General features: G+C 35.0%; 1 protein-coding gene across 1 annotated transcript in view; it reads left to right on the top strand.

Moving 5' to 3' along the window:
• The window catches only part of LOC101888252 (guanylate cyclase 32E), a 214,722-nt gene that overhangs the window by 104,016 nt on the left and 88,672 nt on the right, over positions 1–22,034 (top strand). The window contains exons 4-5 of the mRNA XM_059124627.1: positions 9,196–9,307; positions 21,004–21,078. Of these exons, the coding sequence (XP_058980610.1) occupies positions 9,196–9,307; positions 21,004–21,078 (187 nt within the window). The remainder of the gene's footprint in view (positions 1–9,195; positions 9,308–21,003; positions 21,079–22,034) is intronic.

The following is a 22,034-nucleotide window of genomic DNA, read 5'->3' as shown; positions in this document are numbered from 1 at the left end:
AAAAATAACTTAAAAGCTTTCGGAAGTTTATGAACATTTTCAAGTATAACAGACATTTTAGAATTTTTTTTTTTTTTGTTGCTTTCGACTTGCAAGAAGAGTGAATATTTCATGTGTGTTTCTTTAACAAGTTTTTCGCATTCGAAGCAGATGTTAGAAAATTTAATAACTCTATGAAATAAACTGGGAATTTCATAAGAGAAATATTTCAATGAAAAAATTATAAAATTAGCAGTTTCCATTAAGCGGATCGACTCATTGTCATTATATGATTAGAAATGTTTTTTATGAAAAGTAAGTTATGAGATGGAATGTATTTGTGCATGGCCCTTTTGTATGATTTTAAACATTGTCGGTTTTTTGTATTGAAAACTTCGAACTTGGCATTTGTTATTCTAAGAATTGTTAAAAAATATGTCCATGTGTAAATCCGCTTATAATAATATTTTATTTTAATTGCCTATGCATTTTTATACCCACCACCATAGTATGGAGGGTATATTAAGTTTGTCATTCCGTTTGTAACCCCTTAGAACCCACAAAGTATATATATTCTTGATCAGCATAAAATTCTATGTCTATTTGCGATGTTGTCGGTCTGTGGAAATCACTCTAGCTTCCGAACGAAATGAAGTAGATTGATAAAATTTTATTCAAATGTATATTATTTCCATTATATGGGCCATGTGGGTCCACGTTTTGTTATAGCCTCCATATAACGGTACCACCCGATATTCTGTATTTTGATGATTTTACGAACATTTATCACCGAAATTGTTTTAAATTTGGTATTTGAAGTTTGTAATGGATACTACAGCCTAAGACAGAAAATTGTTTGTGCAGGTCCACGTCTTCGTATAGACTCCATATAACGGTACCTCCCAATATTCGCTATTTTGATTTAAGCGATATTATTCACCGGAGTTGTTTCAAATTTGGTATTTGAAGTTCGTAATGGATATCACAGGCTAAGACAGAAAATTTTCTGTGCAGGTCCTCGTATTCGTATAGCCCCCATATAACGATACCTCCCGATGTTCGCTATTTTGATTTTAGCGACATTATTCACCGGAATTGTTTTACAATTGGTATTTGAAGTTCGTAATGGATACTACAGCCTAAGACAGAAAATTGTCTGCGCAGGTCCACGTTTTCGTATAGCCCCAATATAACCTACCGATATTCGGTATTTTGATAATATTAGCTACATTATTCACCGGTTTTTTAAGTTTTGCATTTGAATATTGTAATGGCTTATGACCAATCCAGATCCATGTCGTCGTATAGACCCTAATATAACAGCTACCTTCCGTGTTTTTTTAAGATTTTAACAGAATTTTTAACGGATTTTATTGTTTTTGAGAATTTTGTTGTTGCAAAATGGTCAGGCTTTATCCCTTTTTTGTTGTTTTTATAAAAACAACGTTTGTTTATTAGTGGAGAACGATGGTAATGTTTACCAGGGAGTAAGGCAGGGAATACCTAGGTTTCGGAAAGAGCCACCAATCCTCATCAGTTCCCTTGTTTTTTGTCTGGGATATTCTCCCCAGAAGTTATTTTAAAAATAACTTCTATGACAAAAAACATTCTTTACCCAAGTGACGAGATCGTAAGCTCAATAGAAGAGGAACCAAAGAATTAAATAAAACTAAAATTCTTTTGGAAAGTCTTCTAAATCTTACAACCGCACTTATAAACATTTACATCTTTCTCCATGTAAGTTGTGAGGATTGGTGGCTCTTTCCGAAACCTAGGTATTCCCTGCCTTACCCCCAGGTAAACATTACCATCGTTCTCCACTAATAAACAAACGTTGTTTTTATAAAAACAACAAAAAAGGGGATAAAGTCTGATGATTTTGCAACATCAAAATATCACCGGTATCCCGAACAAACAAGCCAACACTGTTCTGTTTTTGAGAATTGCCATATTCGTTCCAAATGGTAGAGGGTATTAAAAGTTTGGCCCAGACGAACTTACGGAGTTTTTACTTGTTAAGATAAAAAAAAGTTATGAAGCATTTTTAACTTCAAATATCTGTAAATTAAAAAAATAATATTTTTTTATACCCTACAACACTATGTGTTGGGGGTATTATAAGTTTGATTGGGCCAAAAATTATGTAACACCTCGAAATATTGGTTTCAAACATAGGTCTAGATAGATCTAGCTATATATGTCCGTCCGTCCGTCCGTCTGTCCATGTTAATTTGTAATCACTCTACAGGTCGCAATTCTTCACGAAATTTAGAATGGAGGTGGGGCTTGAGCCAGAACAGAACCCTATTGCTTTTTGAGATGATCCCATAATATGAGGGGTTGAAATGGACCAAAAACTGAAAAATTTCCTTATTTTGCAGTTGCTCTACAGGACGCAATTGTAGACCAATCGACGTGGAACTTAGCATGGGGCTTCATCTTAAGGGTGGGTTGAAGCCCTCCAATTTTGATGGTCATCGGTTAATATTAAGTGTTGAAATAGACCATAACATTTGTATTAAATAAAACTCAAATTTTCCATTAAACCGCGAATATTTTTAATCCCGGCGAAATCACAAATAGAGGAACAAGTCGATTCTGACCGTTACGTAGATGCCGATACTTAATATATCGGATATATATAGCGAAATATATACAATGTATATATACAAAGGAAGGCGATGTTAGCTAGAATGCTTATATCTCAATAATGGCTGTACCGATTTTGACAAATTTTGTCAATTTAGAATGCCCTTTTGGCATAAAAGTATAAAATCTAAAAAAAATCGCATAAAAAGATGCCAACAATGATGTTAATAAAGATTTTGTATAATTTGGTGACATATTTTATTTTTTTTTCATATTTTTTATCGCATGCGATTTTTTCATTTTGACTTATAATATTAAATTTTGAATATTTTGTAATATTTTTTCACCTTACAACACAGGTTTGAGTTATTGTATACAGTTTGCAAATATCGACCGATCACAAAGGGGTTAGGCTCAGAAGAGCTAGGTCTATTGTTTTCAAAGATTTCCGCACTATATTTAGGGGTTGAAATGGACCAACAAACAAATGTTCCTGATTTAACAGCCGTTATAAAGGTCACAAATAGAAACCAAAGGACACGAAATCTCGCAAGAAGTTAGAGTTTAGGACAGCGGGTAGAATGGACCACTACTTTTGTGTGGAAAATTGCCGACATTACTTACAGGCGATATCCGAAATACACAAAAGGCGAACTTCTAGCTTTTTTTTGCTGATTTCGTTGACGAATATGGCCAAATATCGTAGATAAGCATATCATATAGATTAGTCTAAATTTGGAGATACAGAGGGGCCTCTTACTTTCGCAAAATATTTCGGGGTGAAATGAACCAAAAGCAGAAAAAATTCCTGATTACACAATTGAAGCCAATCGACACGTCTGATAAGCGAGTTAAAGACCTTTTGGATGACCATTGGATTATATTTTTGACCACACAACTAAAAACACGACGGGCTAATGTCCCAGGTGACATAATTTCAAAACCAAAATCTTTCAAAATGGGTTTGGACATAAGGGGGCCGCTAACATATTGTAGTGTTGTAGGGTATCACATAGTCGGCCCCGCACGACTATAGCCTTTGCTTACTTGTTTAAATCTGCCATTATTTTATGTCGAGGAACATGTTTAAAACTATTCTTATGGAAAATATAACAACATCCACATACATGCCTTTATATATTATATGCAATAAAAAAAGTTTCGTTACCTACTGGTGTAAATGATACGTTTGAGGTAGAAAATTGCTATAGTAACATATTGCTTAAAATATATGTGATATTTTTAGACTTTTATGTGTTTTAGGAATTATAAATAAACAAAAGTTAGTAAATTTGATTTTTGGATAAATTAAATGCTAAAATAATATGTAAATCTAATTTTTCAATGAACAATTTAAAAGGTATCAGTCGGTTTTACTGACAGATATATACCCTCAGCCTTTGTTCGATTATTTAAATATATCTTGACTTCTGTTGTAATTGTTCAAATTGTTGACGATCTTTGGAGTAGGTTCAGAAGGAATTGATATTGATTAAATTGAATTGATACGGGAAGGGCCGGGCCGGGCCGGGTATGGATTATATGGACTTATTCCTTCACTTTACATGACATATATGATATTTTTTAGAAAATTGTAAAATGTGCGTGAGGGTACACGATATAGTCAACGCAAGTAATCCATTTTCATACTTCATCCAATACAGATAAAACATCGGTATCGGCAATATTATAGGAAAATAGAACATTTATATCCAATTCTACGGGAAATCATAAATTCCATATTGATCTCAGGTTTCTGGTGGAGGGATATATTTAGATATAATAAGTTGTAAAGGATCGCTGACCTGTTTGCAAGTTATGACACATAAAAGTATTAAAAATTATGGGTGAGGTACTAGAAGGGGTTCGCAGATATATATCATCTTCACAACAGATCTTGTGTTAGCAAAAATATTTGTGTGCGTGAAATTTGAAGAGAGCTAAACGCTTATCCGCGTTTTATGAGCGTTTTGTTTTTCAGATCTTGAACCCATCTTCACAGCAGATCTTGTGTTAGTAGAAATAATGGGATGTGTAAAATATGAAGAGAATCGTTCGCTTATTTCGGGTCATTTTGGTATTTGGTACCATCTTTATAACAGATTTGTGTTGATAGAAATATTGTGTAGTACTAATGCAATTATTAGGATTTGCAAAGTTAGACCAAAATCGGATTATCCTTTCTCTTTCTGTGCAGTAAAATATTTTTTTGAACATTTCGATTTTTAGTGGGAGGTACCGATATTTCCCATAAGTTTGATAATAATATTTCGATGAACAAAGTTCCCTTCGAGAGTTATAGTGCGTGCCAGCCAGATAGAGATACTGACGGCCAGGACATCGCTAGATCGACACCAAATGTCCTGAAACGGATTTGGTCCAAAGAGACCTAGGGTCTAAATCGTTATTTCGATGAGGCACGTTTTGGCCGTATAAAATGATATATAACATCTCTAGCCATGTGGCTGAGGGTATAAAAAGTCGAACACGCAATTATTTTTGCTACAAGTCATCAGTTGGGGCCTTGATGGCAAGATATCTTCCAATTTGTCGCCATGGCGTAAGAAAGCGTGTCAACTCCACCAAGGAATCTCATTCAGTAGGACGGTAATGACTTAAGTCATTACCAGAAAGGTTAAGAGCTTGCCTAAAGGCCAAGCTCAGATGATTTATACGAAGTTCTTAAAATGCACAATTTTTTATGCCCTCCACCAAAAAAGTATGGAGGGTATATTAAGTTCGCCATTCCGTTTGTAACTCATCGAAATAATCATTTTAGACCCAATAAAGTATATATATTCTTGATCAGCGTAAAATTCTTAGACGATTTAGCCCCGTCCGTCCGTCTGTTGTAATCACGCTACAGTCTAAACGAATTCAGATAAGAAGCTAAAATTTTGCACAGATCTCTCTTTTGTCTGCAGGCAGGTCAAGTTCGAAGATGATGCCCCATCTTCGGTCTGGGGTTGTGGGTACTTTATACCTCCGCAGAGAATTATCTACATAGGTCCACGATATCGTATAGCCCCCATATGACGGTACCCCCCGATATTCGGTATTTTGATGATTTTACCCACATTTTTCAACGGAATTGTCTGAAAATCCACACAAGGAGTTCCTTGTGGGTACTTTATACCTCGACAGAGAATTATATATATAGGTCCACGATATCGTATAGCCCTTAGTCGGTATTTTGGTGTTTTTAGCAATATTTTTCAACTTGTGACCATCACAAGGGGTTCTTTGTACACAAGGGGTTCTTTGTGAGCATTTTACCCCCAGAAATAGATTTTTCTAGGTCCACAATAGCGTACACCCCCCCCCCCCCCCCCATATATCGGCACCTTCCGATATTAAGTATTTTAAAGATTTTAACAGAATTTTCAATGGATTTTATTTTTTTTGAATATTTTCTAATTCGTTCCAAATGGTGGAGGGTATTCAAAGTTCGGCCCGGCCGAACTTACTGCTTTTTTACTTGTTCAGTCTGACAAAGTTTTTAAATCAAAACTTCATTCGTGGACTTGCAAGGTTTTCGCGGTTTTCCCTTTTCGGAAGTATACACGAAGGAGGATATTAGTGAAACCATTGCCCCATGGACCGACATCCAATTTTTCTGACCTATAGTATTGCAACATTTCTATATGTAAACACCAGAAACAAAGAGAGACCTTAACATCAAATTTCAGAATTTCAGCTCAATTCCTTCGCCCAATACCAAATCTACAATCTACATCTCTCCACCCTAGACACTAAGATTGATCCAAAATTAGTACCATTTAGTAATTTTCGCACAATTATAGTACACATTTCCAAAATCACCTTCATGTCTCAATTTCATATACCAACAAAAATCTCAATATCAAGTTTGAGCATTCCAGCCCTATCCCTTAACCCAATACCAAATTATGTACAGTTTAGTCATTTTTCTCAAAATTATAGTACACATTTCCAAAACCACCTCCATATATTCAGGCTACACTTGAACATACTAAACTTCAAGTACTTCCTGTTTACTCAACGCCAAGTTGTACCGTGTATAGTACTATTTAGTACTTTTCGTGCACTTATAGCACACATTTCCGAAACCACCACTACATCTTGATCCCAGATTTAACAGAGACCTTAATATCATTTTCAAAACCAATCAACAGGGCCCCAATACAAAATTTCAAAATTCCAGCTTTATCTGTTCACACAAAACCAAATTTAATACAAATTTCCAATTTTAAGCGCCATCTGTTCACCGGATACCAAATATTACCCCATATAGTACTATTTAGTACTTGTCGTTCACTTGTAGAACACATTTTCTACACCACCTCTTTATCACAGACCTATCACCAACAGGGACCCCAATACACAATTTCAAAATTCCAACTTCATCCGATCACCCTCATCCAAACTGTTCCAAATTTAATGTCATTTGTGCAGTTTGCACACTTATCATCATCACCCTCAACCAAACTGTTCCAAATTTAATGCCATTTGTACAGTTTGCACACTTAGTAAACTTTTTTGAACCCAAATTACTTTTTAACCATGAATCTCATACCAAATTTCAAGTGTTTAGCCCTATCCATTCACATAATACCTAACGGTGCCATTTTAGAAGTTAAGTACCATTTTAGAACTTTTCTTAACGAAAAACTTCTATCCGGCACTCTACAAGTGACTCCCATTTCAACTTTAAATTCCAATACAACGTATTCAATTTTTAGTACTTTTCGTATCCTTTTATTACGATTTTCCAAAATCCAGCTATATCTCACGCCTACAAGCCAGGATTGACCCTCGTATCAATGTAAGACAATCACTTATTTCATGACTCTTTTATATGTATACTAGCTGAACCCGGTGCGCTTCGCTACCCCTTTTCATTTTATATGCATTTAAAATTTTATTTACGAATAATGTTGGTTAAAAAAAATATTGCAATATTTTGATGCGTAAATAAAAAAAACCATTAAAAATCAGTAACATGACATGCATACACGAAGGGTTTGTGCTTCGGATTTATTTATTTCATAGCAAATACCAAGCGTGCAGGTAACTGCAATCTTTTGAAGTAGAGTGGCATTTCTATTGCAATTAGTGAATTCGAGGTAGCAACATACTTCGCCTTAATAAGCGTATTTCTAATTAATTGTTGTGTTGTTTTTTAGTGTTAGCCTAAGGCGTTGTGGACTAATGGTTCTTATTAAAATCATTCCCCAATCTGATCCGATTTAAATATAATTTTAAAAAATTTACTTTTACACCAAATTCCGCCCCACCTTTCATTTTTCATTGAAATTGGTGCGTCAAATATGTGAAATCGGCCGAGAATATATATATGGGAGCTATATCCAAATCTTAACTAATTTCCAATTAATTTACCACATTTATTATTGTAACCAAATTCGGCCACACATTCTGAATTTCATTGGAATCGGTCATATATATCGTGTTTGGTGCATGTGAAATCGGCCGAGAATATATATGGAAGCTATAATCAAATCTGAGCGAATTTGAATATAATATGTCAAATTAAATTTTGTACCAAATTTAGTCATGCCGAATTTTATTGTGCATCAAATATGTGAAATCGGCGGAAAATATATATGGGAGCTATATCCAAATCTGAACCGATTCCGTCACATATTCCAAATTTCTTTAGAATCGACAAATGTATATTCGCTTTAATTTCCGCTACACATTCCAAATTTTATTGAAATTAGAGATACATAGCGTGTTTGGTGCATCAAATGAAATCGGTCGAAAGTGTATATTGGAGCTATATCCAAATCTGAACCGATTTCAATATAATTTGAGAAATCAATTTTTTAGATAAAATCCATTACATGTTTCAAATGTCATTGAAATTGGGGTTACATAGCGTGTTTGGTGCATCAAATGCTTGAAATCGGCCGAAAATATATATGGGAGCTATATCCAAATATGAACCGATTTCAATATAATTTGGCAAATTTATTTTTGTTCCGAATTCCGTTACGCATTCCAAATTTGGAGACTGTATCTTTAACCGATCAATAGATATGTGAATATAAAATCTAAATTTTTGGGAGGTACCTCCGATTCTGATGCTATATCCCCAGTTCCAAGTGGAATTTCAAAAATGTATATAGACTATGTTACTTTCAGGCGATGTTGCAGTATACATGGAAATTTTCAGGAAAATCTGTTAAGCGGTTTTCGAGTCCATAAATTACAAACAAACAAACAAACATACAAACATTTTCCTCTTTTATAGATATAGAAGATATTTCTACGGCCTCTTGGCTCCAGTCAAAAACCAGTTCGAGTTTTTTAGTTCAGAAAAGTAATCCGCTCTTCACGAACGCCCTTTTTCCCACACAATCAGCTTCCTTTCTTTCTTTAAAATACACGTGTCATAATGGCACTTCCTCATCGAAAACACTCTCTAGTCAATAATGAGTTTCTGATTTTGTTTCCGTGTCATCGACAAAACTTTTCTCCTCTTTTCTTGGCCACCACCATCAATCCTTTTGATAAAAAAAAACCAATCAAAATAATGGCTTACCCACATTAACCTGTTTGTGTCTCAATCAAATGGTTTTTAATTGAAAAACATTTTCTCTTTCTTTTTTCCCTCCTGCATTTCAGAATTATGACACAAATGAAAAACGATAATATTGCTGCCTTTATTGGACCAGATGAGAGTTGTACCACCGAGGCTTTGCTGGCTGCGGCTTGGAATATTCCAATGATCTCGTTCGTAAGTATTTTGTTTATGTTGTTATTCGATTTGGTTTGTTTTTGTTTTTGTTTTTTTTTTTTTTTTTTTTCTTTATAAGCTAATAAATCCAACTTTGATAACCAGTTAAACGGTTTGAGTGTCAACACCCGAGAAAAAAATATAGCAAATATTTCTACACGTGCCACCCTCTCAGGATTTAGACTATGGTTCTTTTGAAAACGTATCTTTATTTGTGTTGGTAGTGAGTGGGTGTTTAAAATAATTCCAATAAGTCGTCAAGTCGTTAGGTGTTTTATTATGACTATAAAATATTGTTTTCGAATTTTTGTTATTAAATCTATTACAGATATTGTCTTTGCTAAGTACTTGAAGGATTCAAATCAAATTTTCATGCATGTTATATTTAGATTTGCTAGCGGATAATTCTATATTTGGTTGGGCATTTTGACAAGTTTTCGACTGATTGATTATCTTAATTTAAACATTTAAACATTATGTATATATGGAGAGGGGAGAGCTGGAATGCTTGCTAAAAGGGTAGGAAAAGTACTAACGCGGAATGAGGTAGAAATCTGAAATCTGTATGCAGAATAGATGTTCCCAATTGCTTTTAGAAATTCGAAATTTAAATTTACAAAAACTTCTTAAAAGTATAGTTCCATACTTCTAAAATGGTACAATTTGGTATTATGAGAACGGATAGAGCTAAAAACTTGTGAATCAAAATTGAGAAGTGAGTTTGAACTACGAACTGTACTAAATTATTCTAAATTTAGATGAGTTTGATTTAGAGTGAAGCTGGAATTTTGAAATTTTGAATTGGGGTCCCTGGTGGTGGTAGGTTTGTGTGAAAGTGGTAGTTTCATCGCACGAAAAGTACTTAACCCTACTATATTTTGTAAATATTTGTATTGGGTGATAAGATAGTTCTTGAAATCTGAAATTTGATATTAGTGTCGTTGTTCGTGTGTAGGCTGGACATACAGGGTGACCGCAACAAAGTCAAAAGCCATGATTTTTACATTTTTTTAAAATTTGAAAGTAAAAAATGTCAGAAATGGCATCAAATTTTAGAATAAGTTTAGATTTGTTCGACTTGGTCACAATTGGCGCGAATTATGGCCTTCCAACGGCCAATGGAACCGTCACACGCTGCCCGAATGTTGTTATGCGGTTTTTGGACCTTTGCCGGCGAAACGCTTGCTTGAGGTGATCGAAGCTTTGGTATTTTTTAGTGTCAACCTTGCTTTCCAAAATACTCCAATAGTCCAACGGATTGGTATCCGGAGGTTTTGATGGCCATTGTGCGCTGGAAATGAAGCGAGGAACCTCATTTTCTAAACATTCTTGGGTGGCGCGTGCTGAATGCGATGGTGCTGAATCCTGTTGTAATGTCCAAGGTCAGCGGCCGAAATATTTGCGTACCCAAGACTTTAATACACCCTCCAGAATATATTCGCGATTATATTCAGCATTTATTCTGATGCCACGGTTGATTAATACGAGCATAGAGCGACCATCGGCTGTTATGTCGGCCTACACCATCATCACGGCCAGCGCTTTAGTTCTGGTGGCCAACCGAAGGTGCACATTTCATCATTTTGTTTGTTTACAAACCAAAATCGGCAGCTCACCACTTTCGGTCGAGCGAGGCAACTCTTAAGCTCTTTTGAGTCTATTTTCTTTCTGTTGCGGTGTAAGTTCTTGTACTTTTTGAAATTTACCCCGAGGATTTCGGTCAAGTCGCTTCTCTACTTTTCGAACCATTTCTGCTGCTGTTTTTGTTCCGTCCACTTCCTTGACGTCGGGCTAAGCTATCAGCATCACGGTAACGAGCGATGGTACGAGATACAAAAGATTTATTCACATTTAAATGCTGGAGTGCTCTAACGGTAGCCACTTGAGGTTTTCCAGCCAAATATAAAGAAATCACCCTATCAGGCTTGAATTCCATCACGAATAACTTTTTTTCTGGAAAATTCTCACCAAAAATGATTTTGTACGCTTGTAAACAATGTAATGAGCTGTCACTGGAAAAATTTTAACAGCTGTCGGACGAGTGGCTTAGAAATGACAGCAGTATGAAGTTGGTTGCAGTTTTTTCATCTCACCCTGTATGTACTCAGTGCACGAACTGTACTTAATTTGAATGAGTTTGATTTAGAGTAAACGGATGAAGCTGAAATTTTAAAATTATGTATTCGGATCCCTGTTGGTGGTAGGTTGTGAGAAATAGGTAGGTTCGGCGCATGAAAAGTATTTAACCCTACTATAGTTGATACATATTTGTATTGGGTAAATAGATAGTGCTTGAAATCTGAAATTTGGTATTGGGGTCGTTGTTCATGTGTAGGCTGGACTTATGGAGGCGATTTCGGAAATGAGAACTGTAAATGTACGAAAAGTACTACATCATACTGAAACCCGAAATTGGATATTGAAGCCTCTTTTGGTATCGGGAATTGAGAAATTGAGGTGGTTTTAGAAATGTGTACTATAATTGTACGAAAAGTGCTGAATTGTAATAAATTTGGTGTTGGATGGAGTGACAGAGCTGGAAACCCGAGATTTGATATTGACGTCTCTGATAGATCTGGGATCAAGGTGTACAGGTGGCTATAAGTGCACGAAAAGAACTAAATTGTACTCTATATGGTGCAACTTGATATTGGGTAAACAGATAGTACTTGAAATTTAGTATGAGGGTCGTTGTTTACGTGTAGTCTGAAAATATGGAGGCGATTTCGGAAATGAGAACTGTAATTGTACGAAAAGTACTACAAAGTACTAAATTTGATATTGGCTGAAGGGATAGAGGTAGAATCCTCAAATTGGATATTGTATCTGAAATTGAAATATGAAGGTTGCTTTGGAAATGTCTACTATAATTGAACAATAAGTGCTAAATGTTTCTTATTTTGGATCACTCTTTGTGCCTTGGATTTAGATATGTAAATCTTTTGGGATATGCGTACTAAATGTTACTAAATTTAGTATGGTGTGAAGGGATAAAGGTGAAATTCTAAAATTTAATATTGAGGTCACAGTTGGTTTTTATGGTTTACATATGGAGATGTTGAAACAGTTTTGAACAAAAAAATACCACATAGTGGTAAGGTATTATGTCTTTGGGCATTTTTTTATACCCTCCACCAAAAAAGGTATGGAGGGTATATTAAGTTCGTCATTCCGTTTGTAACTCATCGAAATAATCATTTTAGACCCAACAAAGTATATATATTCTTGATCAGCGTAATCACGCTACAGTCTGTTGTAATCACGCTACAGTCTAAACGAATTAAGATAGGAAGCTAAAATTTTGCACAGATCCCTCTTTTGTCTGCAGGCAGGTCAAGTTCGACGATATCGTATAGCCCCCATATAACGGTACCCCCGATATTCGGTATTTTGATGATTTTAGCCACATTTTTCAATTGAATTGTCTGAAATTCCACAAAAGGAGTCCCTTGTGGGCATTTTACCTCCTCAAAAAGAATTGTCTACATAGGTCCACGATATCGTATATCCCCCATATAACTGTAACCCCCGATATTCGGTATTTTGATGATGTTAGCCACGCTTTTCAATGGAATTGTCTTAAAATCAACACAAGTAGTTCCTTGTGAGCACTTCATCCCCTGAGAGAGAATTGTCTATACAGGTCCAAGATATCGTATATCTCCCATATAACGGTACCTCCCGATATTCGGTATTTTATGATTTGACCCACATTTTTCATCGAAATTGTCTGAAAATCCACACAAGGAGTTCCTTGTGGGTACTTTATACCTCGGCAGAGAATTATCTATATAGATCCACGATATTGTATAGCCCTCATATAACGGTACCCCCGATATTCGGTATTTTGATGTTTTTAGCCATATTTTTCAACGGAATGGTCACAACGGGTTCTTTGTACACAAGGGGTTCGTTGTGAGCACTTTACCCCCCGACAGAGAATTCTCTATATAGGTTAACGATAACGTATAGCTCCCATATAACGGTACCCCGCGATATTCGGCATTTTGATGATTTTAGCCACATTCTCCAATCGTATTGTCTAAAATCCACACACGGAGTTCCTTGTGAGTACTTTACACGCAGACATAGATTTGTCTTTATAGGTCCACAATATCGTATATCCCCCCATATATCGGCACCTTCCTATATTAGATATTTTAAAGATTTTAAAAGCATTTTTATTGGATTTTATTTTTTTGAAAATTTCCTAATTCGTTCCAAATGGTGGAGGGTATTCAAAGTTCGGCCCGGCCGAACTTACTGCTTTTTTACTTGTTTTGTTTTTTTTTTTTTTTTTTTTTTTTTTTTTTTTGTTTTCCAAACGGTCTTATTTTTAGTTTAAAGTGAAACACGGTTGAATTCAGATAATTTTATATAAAAATGTTTTCATTACCCAATGGTGGCCCGGCCAAACTTAATGTTTTTTTTTTTTTTTACTTGTTATTGATCAAATTTTGATCGAATTGCTTTGAGGGACTTCTATCTATTTTTCACTTGACGAAACATAAATAATTAATAGGATATTTCATATCAATACATTCATTTGTTCATGAATGCCTAAATTAATCTATTCATTTCTTGTTCCTTGACAACAAAATAACAATTAAAAACAAAAAACTAAATTCCTGCAAAATATATAACTGAATAACAAATTAATTTATTATCTTTAATGAATTGAAATTAGAATGTTCAGTCTTATCATCAAAGACGGCATCATTTCCTGTTAAATATGAAAGGGGAAAATGAATGCCTTCATGACTCAATATTAGGATGTCCGAGGCTATAATCGTAAAGATGAAATAATCCGTCTTGAATTGAGTTTCCAGTTATAGACCCAATAGTCGTCGAATAGTAATCTGCTGATGTTTCGTCTAGCATCCTTCAATGTGACCAACGCCATTTCCTTCCCTGGTTACGCTTAATTTCCAACCTGATACACCCTTTTACACAAACACCCAACTGTTAATGAAAGGATGACGGTCTTATCTTTGCAACAAAAGTTTTCGATCATTAAATTGTCTGCCAAGTTTTCAATATTTATCTTTACAGTTTTACCAAAGTCAATGAAATTTGTAAAGGAAATTGCGTTAAATAGTTTTCAATGTCAGCTACTTTAACGATAAGCGGACGTAAGAAACTAATTATAAACTATCATAAATAAATATAAGCGTTAAAGAAATATATAGTTGAAGAAATATATTTTCCCCATCATTTGATTAATAAAATCAATAATAGAGACTGGTGAACTTTTTCAGCGAAGGTTAAGTATATTATTTATTATAAAACATCGACGAATTTAATTTAAAAGTCATTTTATAATGGAAATGAGAAGGAGATTTTCCAAACCAAAATAGAACGTAGTAGTACCTCTTCATGTTGTTTATGTCTCTTCTCTGATATTACTGTGATTATAATTTAGGATTTCTACTATTTAAATATAATTCCTTCAGAATAAAGTTAAAATTAAATTTCAGAGATTAACGCAAAATCAGGTATTGATTTCCCTATTTAAACCAGTAAGAACCAGTAAAGAAAGTCTTAAAGTCAGGCGGGCCGCCTTTATGATACCCTACACCACTTTGCTAATTTAGTAGAGCTCCGCATAACAATTAAAAGTTTTTATGGGAGAATTCAATCATACACGCTATGATTATAATTATAATTTAAAGTTCAAAAGACTAAATATGCCGAAGCATTTGTATCTCTTAAATTTGGTCTTGTATTGCTCATTTGATACATATGGGAACTATATCCAAATCTGAACCGATCTTGATAAAATTTGGCAAAGATATTTCTGAGCTGTATTTCATATATTTTCCTGAATATCGTTGTTACGGAGAGCATATTACGGCTGTGGGTAACAAATATAACAAATCGGATGAACAACATATATGGAAGCTATAGCTATATCTGAACCGATCTTCACAAAATTTGGCATACTACCTTCTAGACTAAATTCGGTCGTATGTGCCAAATTTCATCCCATTTGGGCAAATATCAGACGTTTGGTGCACAATAAAAGGTAAATCGGACGAAGTTATATTTGGGAGATATATCCAAATCCGAACCGATCTCGATAAAATTTAGCAAAGGTATTTCTGAGCAGTATTTGATATATTTCCCCAAATATTGTTGTTACAGAGTGCATATTACGGCTGCGGAGGACTAAAATAACAAATCGGATGAACAATACATATTGGAGCTATGGCTATATCCGATTTCGATCAAATTTGGCATACTTATTTTCTGATCCAATCTGATTCCATACCATTCGGATTGATATACATGGAAGCTATATCTAAATTTTTAGCGATTATCTCCAATTTCAATAGAGTACGTCCTTGGGCCAAACAAATGATTTGTGCAAAATTTCATCTAAATCGTGTAATAAATGCGAACTTATCGGAAAGAATTATAGGAAAATGTTTGCCTTTTACACCAAAAGGTCTTCGGAAGATTTGATTTTGAAGTTTACGTAGGGGGATTTTAGTAAAACCACTGCACTATGGACCCACATCCAATATTTGTGTCCAAATCTATTTCAACGTCTTGATATTTTTCGTCTCCCTAGAAACCAACAGTGACCTCAATATAAATTTTCAGTTATATCCATGTACTCAATCCCATTTTAATAAATTAAGTACACATATCCAAAACAAAACAAAATTTCATCTGAATCGTGTAATAAATGCGAACTGTACTTTGTTCACAAAAATACATGGACAGAAGGACAGACAGACAGACGGACGGACCGACATGTATAAATCGACTCAGAATGTGATTCTATGCAGATCATCAAAAGGAACTATGGGTCTATCTCGTTTTCTTTTGTGTGTTACAAACAAATGTACAAAGACACAATACCCTGACCACCTTGTGGTGTAGGGTATAAAAGCCGACTATATGATACCATACACCACTTTGAATATTTAGTAGAGCTCCCGTAAGAAAAGAATTTGTTTGAAGTAGATCAAAGCACCTAAGAACCTATGGCTGTAGTGCAGTTACAATATTGTTTCAGAGGGAACTAATATATCCAATTTTTAATCGATTTTCACTAAATTTGATGTACTTGCTTCCAGATTGAATTTGGTCGGATGTGGCAAAATTCAGGTCATTTGGAGTGATATTGGCCATTTGGTCCACAACTAACTCGAAATCTGTTGAAGATCCATATGAGAGCTTTATCCAAATCTGAACAGATATCGATAAAATTTGGCAGATGTATTTCTGGGCTGTATCTGATATCTAGTGCCAAATATAATTCTAGTAGAGTGCCTATTACGAATGTGAGGGACTTAAAGACCAAATCGGATAAATCATATATATGGGAGCTATATCTGAACCGATTTTTAACAAATTTGGCGCACTTGCTTCTAGACAGAATTCGGTCGGATGTGCCAAAATACAGATCATTTGCACTGATATTGGCCGTTTTGGTGCACAATTAACCCGAATCGGTTGAAGATATATTTGGGAGCTGTATCTAAATTTGAACCGATTCTCACAAATGTCAATAGAATTTGTCCTTGGGCCAAACAAATATTGTTTGGAAAATTTCATCGGATAATAAATGCGACTTGCATTTTGTTCACAAGAATACATGGACAGACGGACGGACGGACGGACAGACGGACTGGCATGCATAAATCGACTCAATAAGTGATGCTATGAAGATTCTCAAAAGCAACTATGGGTCTATCTCGCTTCCTTCTCCATGTTACAAACAAAATGGGTTCTAGATCCGGTGGCGGAACATTATATGTATAGGTCCACGTATAGCCCCCCATATAACGGTACCTCCCGATATTTTTTTTGTGGTATTTTCATGATTTTTACCACATTTTTCCACGGATTTGTCTACAAATTTGTATTTGTAGTTCTTAACGGGGTTTCGCTGCATTGGCAGAACATTAAATATCTAGGTTCATGTTTTCCTATAGCCGCCATATAAATGTACCCACTGATATTAGGTATTAGGTATTTTGATAATCCTTGTCACATTTACCCACGAAATTTTTTTTAAATTTGGTATTTGAGACTCGAAATAGATAACAATCCTTGCTGTATGAAGATGTATAAATGGGTACCCTTTTCGTCATTAAGATACTTCTAAATAAAAATTATATATACTTCTACATAAAAATGATTCGGCCAGACCTAAAATTGTTCAAATTTGATCATTTTAGGCTGGCTGAAACATCTCGTATACTTCCCCCCGTTAATATGTAAATATTTATAACACTTTTTCTGTATGTTTTGAACTACTGTGAGGAGGGTAGCATAAAGAATGAACAGATATTTAACATTTTCACACTTTCTGTAACATACGCCTAAATAGGATACTCAATTCGTTATCGGAAAGAATTATAGGTAAATGTTTGCCTTTTACACCAAAAGGTCTTCGGAAGATTTGATTTTGAAGTTTACGTAGGGGGATTTTAGTAAAACCACTGCACTATGGACCCACATCCAATATTTGTGTCCAAAACTATTTCAACGTCTTGATATTTTACATCTCCCTAGAAACCAACGGTGACCTCAATATAAAATTTCAGTTATATCCTTGTACCCAATGCCAAATTAATTTATCAAGTACACATATCCAAAACAATCTATGTCTCTTCATCCTAGACACCAAGATAAATCCATAATTAGTACCTTTTAGTAGGATTTCAACTCTATCCCTTCACCCCATTAAATACCACTTAGTACTCTACGTACAATTATAGTACACATTTCCAGAATCACCTCCATATTTAAAGGGCACACATGAACTGTGACCCTTATATAAAAATCTCAGAATTCAAGCACTATCTGTTTACACAATTCGAAGTTGTACAAAATATAGTACTAGTAGAACTACTTCATCCGTTCACCATAAACCAAACACTTTAAAAATCTAGTACCATTTTAGTTACCAGTTCGCACAATTAGTACACATTTCCAAAATCTCCTTAATATATCAAACTCATTTTCCAACCTTGATTTTCATGGCGAATTTAAAGTTTTTCGGTCTATTCGTTCACATAATACCAAATGATAGAAATATTGAGATGTGCCAAGTCTGAATGGAACCGGTTGTTAATTTCGCGTTGTATGAGCTTCATGGCTACTCAAAAATTTGAGGATCAAAATGTCTAATAGCCATGAAGCTCATAAAATGCGAAATTAATATCCGATTCCATTCCGTCTTTGCACATCTCAATATTTCTATCAACTCAAGATCTGTTGTGAAGATGGTAGAGATCGGGTCAACATAGGGTCAACGTTTTAAATAACCAAAACAATTATAAAATCCGAAATAATCGTTCGGTTCTCTTCATATTTAACACATCCGATGATTTCTATTAACACAGCATCTGCTGTAAAGATGAGAATATACCGGTTCACTCCTTTTGATACCTCCCCCACAAAGGGTAAACATTTTGAATAATTATAACTCTTATAAAATGTGATGTAAGAGACGATTGTGGAATATGTCGGTCCACTCCTTCTGGTACCTCGCTGAAGTAGGATAATGGAATACTTCGGTCGATTATATCTGACATTTTCTAAAAATTATCACATATCTCATATAAAGTGAAGGAAGTAATCAATATAGTCCAAACGTGGGAGAAGTGATTTGTTTACATGACCCTATAAGCAGTTATTCGGCTCATTACTGGGTACAAATTATTATTCATATAAATAAATAAATTAAACAAGTAAGCAAAGGCTGTAGTCGTGCGGGGCCGACAACACTACAATATGTTAGAAGCCCCCTTATGTCCAAACCCATTTTGAAAGATTTTGCTTTGAAATTATGTCACCAGGGACATTAGCCCGTCGTGCTTTTAGTTGTGTGGTCCATTTTACAGCTAAATATAATCCAATGGCCATCCAAAAGGTCTTTATTTCGCTTCTCAGACGTGCCGATTGGCTTTAATTCTGTAATCAGGAATTTTATCTGCTTTTGGTTCATTTCACCCCGAAATATTTTGCGAAAGTAAGAGGCCGCTCTGTATCTCCAAATTTAGACTAAACCATATGATATGCTTATCTACGATATTTGGCCATATTCGTCAACGAAATCAGCAAAAAAAGCTAGAAGTTCGCCTTTTGTGTATTTCGGATATTGCCTCTAAGTAATGTCGGCAATTTTCCACACAAAAGTAGTGGTTCATTCTACCCGCTGTCCTAAACTCTAACTTCTTGCGAGATTTCGTGTCCTTTGGTTTCTATTTGTGACCTTTATAATGGCTATTAAATCAGGAACGTTTGTTTGTTGGTCCATTTCAACCCCTAAATATAGTGCGGACATCTTTGAAAACAATAGACCTAGCCCTTCTGAGCCTAACCCCTTCGTGAGGATCGCTCGATATTTGCAAACTGTATATAATAACTCAAACCTGTGTTGTCAAAATGAAAAAATCGCATGCGATAAAAAATATGAAAAAAAAATTAAAATATGTCACAAAATTATACAAAATCTTTATTAACATCATTATTGGCATATTTTTATGCGTTTTTTTTTAGATTTTATACTGTTATGTCAAAAAGGCATTCTAAATTGACAAAATTTGTAAAAATCTGTACAGCCATTCTTGAGATATAAGCATTTTAGCTAACATCCCCTTCCTTTGTATATATACATTGTATATATTTCGCTATATATATCCGATATATTTACTATCGGCATCTACGTAACGGTCAGAATTGACCTGTTTCTCTATTTGTGATTTCGTCGGGATTAAAAATATTCGCGGTTTAATGGAAATTTTGAGTTTTATTTAACACAAATGTTATGGTCTATTTCACCCACTAAATATTAACCGATGACCATCAAAATTGGAGGGCTTCTACCCACCCTTAAGATGAAGCCCCATGCTAAGTTCCACGTCGATTGGTCTACAATTGCGTCCTGTAGAGCAACTGCAAAATATGGAAAATTTTTGGTCCATTTCAACCCCTTAATATTATGCGATCATCTCAAAAAGCAATAGGGTTCTATTCTGGCTCAAGCCCCACCTCCATTCTAAATTTCGTGAAGATCGGGCCATAATTGTGACCTTTAGAGTGATTACAAATTAACATGGACAGACGGACTGACGGACGGACGGACATACATAGCTAGATCGACTCAGCTCGGCGAGCTAGGAAGATCCATATACACTTTCCTATGTGGGAAACCAATATTTCGTGGTGTTACATAATTTTTGGCCCAATCAAACTTATAATACCCCCAACACATAGTGTTGTAGGGTATAAAAATTTAATACATCTTTGGACAGGTACATTAAATATTAAATATAACAAAATATTTTCTTATGGATTGATCTGCCCACCACAATAACAATCACCATATAATATAATCAGTAATTGTCATACACATGTTCATTACATTCCGAAACATTGCATTGCTTCCGTCACCTTTCACCCATTTTAATTCCACAATTTATGGAATTGATTTAATTCAATTTAAATATTTATTCACCTTTTGTAATTAGGGGAAACATTTATTGGCCAATTAAATACCATTTGTGAAACCTTTAGCGTATTAATTATATTTCTCCTATTTGACCTCCCTTGGCCATTGAGTGTATTTGAAGGCAATAAGAGAATATTTGCAGTACTTATAATTAAATTCATTATAGCAAATTTACCCGATTATTCACAAATTTACATTTCATTTCATTTGCTTTGCTTTACAGAAATGTGCCGACTCGACAGTGTCCAGCAAGGATACATTTCATACATTTGCCAGGACCTTGGCACCGGCTTCAAAGGTAAGCAAACACAAAGCCTCACTCACACATATACACTCAATGATTGTTATTTGCAATAATGGGGAGTTTCGATAGTTCACATTTATTTGCCTTATGTGGAAGTTGTAATTGTGTTGGTGTTAATTCCTTAATATTGTTTGAGTTTGGGAAGAAATATTGCACATACATAAATTAACCAGTAAAGAAAGCTCAAAAGTCGGGCGGACCGAATATTTGATACCCTGCAGCACTATGCATATTTCACAGATGAAATGAAAATGAACATTTATATCGGGAACTTGTGTGAAATAAATCAAACCAGCCATGATTGTTATTAATTGCGTATTGCGTCTTAAATTTGAATTAGGATGGACGCAATATATAAAGGGTTATTTTTTATACCCTCCACCATACTATGGAGGGTATATTAATTTTGTCATTCCGTTTGTAACTCCTCGAAATACTCATGTCAGACCCAACAAAGTATTTATATTCTTGATCAGCGTAAAATTCTAAGATGATTTAGCCATGTCCGTCTGTCTGTCTGTTGTAATCACGCTCTATCTTTCGAACAAATTGAGATAGAAGGCTAAAATTTTGCACACATGTATATTTTGCCAGTAGGCAGGTTAAGTTCGTAAACGGGCCATGTAGGTCCAAGTTATCATATAGCCCCATATAACGGTACCTCCCGATATTCGGTATTGTGATAATTTTAGCGACATTATTAGCCGGAATTGTTTCAAATTTGGCATTTGAAGTTCGTAATGGATACTACAGCCTAAGACAGAAAATTATCTGTGCAGGTTCACGTCTTCGTGTAGCCCCCATATAACGGTACCCCCCGATATTCGGTATTTTGATGATTTTAGCGACATTGTTTACCGGAATCGTTTCAAATTTGGTATTTGAAGTTCGCAATGGATACTACATCCTAAGCCAAAAAATGAGAAATGTAGGTCCACGTCTTCATATAG

Source organism: Musca domestica, unplaced genomic scaffold (assembly GCF_030504385.1).
Source record: "Musca domestica strain aabys unplaced genomic scaffold, Musca_domestica.polishedcontigs.V.1.1 3, whole genome shotgun sequence".
NCBI lineage: Eukaryota > Metazoa > Arthropoda > Insecta > Diptera > Muscidae > Musca > Musca domestica.
The sequence above is the reverse complement of the archived record's forward strand: the minus strand, read 5'-3'. Positions and strand labels throughout refer to the sequence as shown.